This window comes from Macadamia integrifolia, chromosome 11 (genome assembly GCF_013358625.1).
Source record: "Macadamia integrifolia cultivar HAES 741 chromosome 11, SCU_Mint_v3, whole genome shotgun sequence".
NCBI lineage: Eukaryota > Viridiplantae > Streptophyta > Magnoliopsida > Proteales > Proteaceae > Macadamia > Macadamia integrifolia.
Window position 1 is genome coordinate 6,794,106 of NC_056567.1, and position 4,626 is coordinate 6,798,731.

General features: G+C 33.3%; 1 protein-coding gene across 1 annotated transcript in view; it reads left to right on the forward strand.

Annotated features, from left to right (window-relative positions):
• Positions 1-4,626, forward strand: part of LOC122092883 (disease resistance protein L6-like) — a 19,240-nt gene that overhangs the window by 14,309 nt on the left and 305 nt on the right. The window contains exons 2-4 of the mRNA XM_042663189.1: positions 3,432-3,899; positions 4,006-4,153; positions 4,283-4,570. Of these exons, the coding sequence (XP_042519123.1) occupies positions 3,432-3,899; positions 4,006-4,153; positions 4,283-4,570 (904 nt within the window). The remainder of the gene's footprint in view (positions 1-3,431; positions 3,900-4,005; positions 4,154-4,282; positions 4,571-4,626) is intronic.

Here is a 4,626-nt window from a genome sequence, read left to right on the forward strand (position 1 = left end):
TGGGTTTCTCCCTTTTAGGAAAGAGAAATTTGTTACCCTACCTCCCCATTCCCTATAAATACAACTCATGTAAGAGGAGGAGAGAGAATTCATTCTTCTTCTAGTTTTTATTTTTTTTTAATTGCGTGGCTTGCGTCTTTAAATTTTAGATGACGAATGGTTAGGACATTATTTTAGATACATATGTTTAGGACGGTAATTAGAATTAGATCACAACCATTAATCGGTTCACTTTCACATTATTAAAAGAAATAAAAAATAAAGTGGCTGCTCTCCCTATGTTCGACCCGTAGCTACACTGATCCGTACGTTTGCGGTTACATTTTAAATCTCAAACAAGTTTTTGAAAATCAGAAGAATCATTTTTGGTTTCCTCAACCAAATCATCTTTAGTTTCAGAAAAATCTTTAGGTTCATCAGACGAACCTGGAACAAGAGGCACACTTGTGTCCTCAACTGAAGAAGAGTTAACAGGAGTAATAGATGGGGAAGATTTAGAAACACTCTGTTGGTACTCTCTACCACTCCTAAGGGCATAAACAACATTACATTGGTTAGAGGGCCCTTGTTGGGTCTGACCTTGTACTATATTCAACAGTACTTGTCACAGTTCAAAGACAGTTTATAGACAGAAAGCCATAATTAAATATTGACCTTAAATGAAAGGCAATTTGTCGCAGTAAAGATTAATATCACAGTTAAGGACCTACATAGAATAACAACAGTATCATTTGAGGATATATCAATATTTTCATGTTAATATTCCACATAAATTTATGTTGATAAATTTACTTATATTTATAATGATAGAAAGTTGTATGCCATATATTGAGGTGTATCTTCTGTTGTTGTTCGATGTGAGTGATTTTTCAACTGAATAGCAATAAAGGTGGTTAATGTAATGAGATTCAATGGCCACATCAATTTGAAAGATATCCTTATAATTAATGTAGCCAAAGCAGGAGATTGTTATATTTATGAGCTTAATTAATTATTTGGGTTGATTAAATAGGTGAGAGTCAACTTGCATGAACTGATTTGGTTCAATCTTAAGTTTAAGGATATGTTAGCTCAACCCATTGTGGTTAGGATTTTGGGTATATGACATTATTATAAATACTGGGTTTTGGGTTCCTACAACCATTATTCACTCTTCTCCACTTTACCACTAAAGTGAGAGAACTAAGGAGGTCTAAAGGGCTGTAAAAGATTCATAACCAAGAGAGAAAAATTTGGAGTGACCAGTATTGATTGTCTTTAGCATACTAGGTGAATAGTACAAATCAATCATCTATGTTTTGATCCAATCATTTATGTTTTAATTTGATATCGTATTGTACTTATCTGTATGGAAACCAATTAGGGTCCGTTGTGAAACCCTAAACATTCTAACATTGGTTTCTCTCAAAGATCCCCTCAAGATCTATGAAACCATGCTTTATTTGCTCCTCCCCTGTGGCAAGCACTTGCGAGATTTTTAGAGGCAATGAAAGCCAGAACCCACATATTAACACAAAAAGGGTTCACAATGGGTTTCTGTTGAATCAAAGGAATGAGATCTACGATATACCAATATTGGTTTGCTGGAAAAAATTGGCTTGAACACATGTTCAAGGAGGCTTATTTCCTTTCGGAAGAGGGGAAAAAAGTAGTTAAAAATAGAGAGAAGTGTTGTTATAAGAGTGTCTCTCTCTCCATCCTCTGGAGTTGTGCTCAGGCTGTTAGAGCATGCAAGACCACAAATTTTTTTTTTTTCATTATTACTCCTATAGTTAAGGGAACATTTCAATGGAGATAAAATTTAAATTCTGCTCTAAAATGTCAGCTGGAACTGTCAACGTAGCTAGGCCTAGATTTTGGTTGGTGTAATCTGAACTTTCCTTGTTCTTTGAATTTTTTTTCCTTTTTCCCGGTGATAATCATGTCAAAGGTGGAATAGAGATCTAAATAATTCTTTGTAGAATTTATTTTTTTATATCAATTTTAATATACTTTTGTTGATCTTTAACAAAAAAATTAGTATTGCCTCCTTTTGACAATTTCACACATGTGGATGAGGACAGTTTTGTCTAGTTACATACCGAACACGACCATTTTTTGAATCTCAAGCCTTTTCAATTGCAAAGAGATAGTACCAAACCTTTTGAAAGCTTTTTAAAGCTCTTCAAGTTGTTTATCTTTCCCATTAAAAGAACATGAAACCATAGAACATTGTAAATATTCTGAGAGGGACGTTTCAGATGCTATTTGGTGTTTCTTTTCAAACGCTTTATGTAATACATAATGAGCTTATAGTTAGAAGAAGTGCATGTACTCACTTGGATAGATTACTCATACCCAACGAAATTCCAGTTCAATAAGATTCTAGCCTAGCTATGGGCTTGAATGGGTTCGATCTACTTTGACTTGGGTATGATTAGCGGAGTTCACAGACTTGCCTATAGGACTCCAAGTGAAATAGGATTTACACATTTGATGTCCACTCATAAAGGGGAGGAGAAATTTAAAGAGAAAAAAATTATCATAGTTAAGGTTGATAAAATAGGTTCAAGGTCTATTTATTAATTATAAATATTTTAATAATTATATTGTTTTGATTCTTTTTATCATAATAACATGTAAATTTTCTTTAATGCGTTGGAGAAAAAATATTTGCTGTCATCCTCTTCTCTTTTCTTTGTTAATAGTTATATATATATATATATATATTATCATTTTTAATATGTATTCACTTATAGGAAGAATAATTTGGGCTTGGGGATACCTTAGAAAAAACTAATTGTATTAAGGGCCAACAAAATGTGAGATATTGTTTATTATTTTTCTTTGCCCTGCTTGCTACTCCGTTTGTTCACTTGTGAATTATTTTGATGGAGAATCTATTCAAAAATAGAAACAGAAAAATAAGAGCCAAACACATAGTAAGACTTGCATAATCCATTTCAGTTTTGTTATTCACTTGTGGTTTCTTTCTTTCATGTTTATTTATTTATTTATTTTATCATTTTCTTATTACATTATTCATCACCCACTATTTATCCTTGTCTTGTTTGAATTTTGTAGGTATGAAGGGGAGTTAGTAAAAAAAGTTGTCAAAAAAGTTTAGAATACATTGAACAATAGACTCTCGCGCATTTCTAACCAGCTAGTTGGTTTTCAATCTCATGTAAAGAAAATGTTGATGCTGTTAGATATTGAATCTAATGTCACAAAAATTGTGGGGGTCCATGGCTTTGGTGGTATTGGAAAGACATCAATTGCAAGGACTGTTTGCAATACAGTCCTTAATAACTTTGAAGGATATGCATTTATTGATAATGTTCGAGAGAATGCTAAAAACCATAGGATCCATTCTCTGCAAAACCAACTTACCAAAGATGTCTTGAAACAAGAAAATCCAAATATTATTGATGTGGATAGTGGAATTAAAGCGATCCACCAAAGATTCAACAAAAAATTATTGTTTTTGATGATGTGGATCAAGATATTCAAGTAAAGTCTTTGGCTGGGGACCGTGAATGGTTTGGTATTGGAAGTAAGATCATTATCATAAGCAGAAATAAGGATATTTTAATTGCTCCAAAAACATATGCGATTTACGAGCCTGAGGTAATGACTCCAGATGATTCTCTTAAGCTTTTTAGTCATTATGCGTTTGGAAGGGACCAACCTCTAGAAGATTATTTGGATCTCTCAAAAATTATAGTAAACACTACGGGAGGACTTCCCCTGGCTCTTCAAATAATAGGTTCATCTTTATTTAAGAAAGCAAAATCAGTATGGACAGGCATGTTAAAGAAGTTGAAAAAAGTTGCTAAAAATGATGTTATGAAATGCTTGAAAATAAGTTACGATGGATTAAAATATGCAAAGCAACAAATTTTTCTTGATACTGCTTGGTTTTTTCATCGGAATGAATAAGGATATTACATGTCATATATGGGAGGGGTGTGATTTTTCTCCTCAAGTTGGACTTGATGTTCTTTGTGTAAAGTCTATGGTAAGGATTAGTGAAAGTAGTAAATTAGAGATGCATGATGTGCTTCGGGATCTTGGAAGGGATATTGTTCGTCAAGAGAGCATTAAAAAGGCAGGGAAGCGTAGTCGATTATGGTTTCAAGAGGAAGTCTTGGATGTATCAGATAAACAGACAGTAAGTATTCAATACATGTATATGTGTCATTATTTTGTAAGGATTTTGTGAATTAGGTCTTTGATAGATTTTTCTTGGGTTATCAGAACTACCTTAGTTTGGTATTAATTAAGGTTGTCGATTTTGTAGGGAACAAGTAAGCGTGAAGGACTCACTATTGATTTCAGCAGTAGATCAAGGATTGAATGTTCGATGAATGAAGGAATTGCTAAAATGACTGAACTAAGGTTACTCCTAGTTGATTATGCACAATCAATTGGGAACTTCACCAATTCCTTTTCGGAACTGAGATGGCTTAGTTGGAGAGGATGCCCTAACCAATATGCACTGACCAATTTTTGTCCAAAAAAACTGACTGTTCTCGATCTATCAAATAGTAAGATTACAGCACACTGGATGGCTTGGAACTGCATCAAGGTTTGAAAGAATCTCTCTCTTTTGTTTAATCTGTTTATTTCAAAATTCTTAAAAAA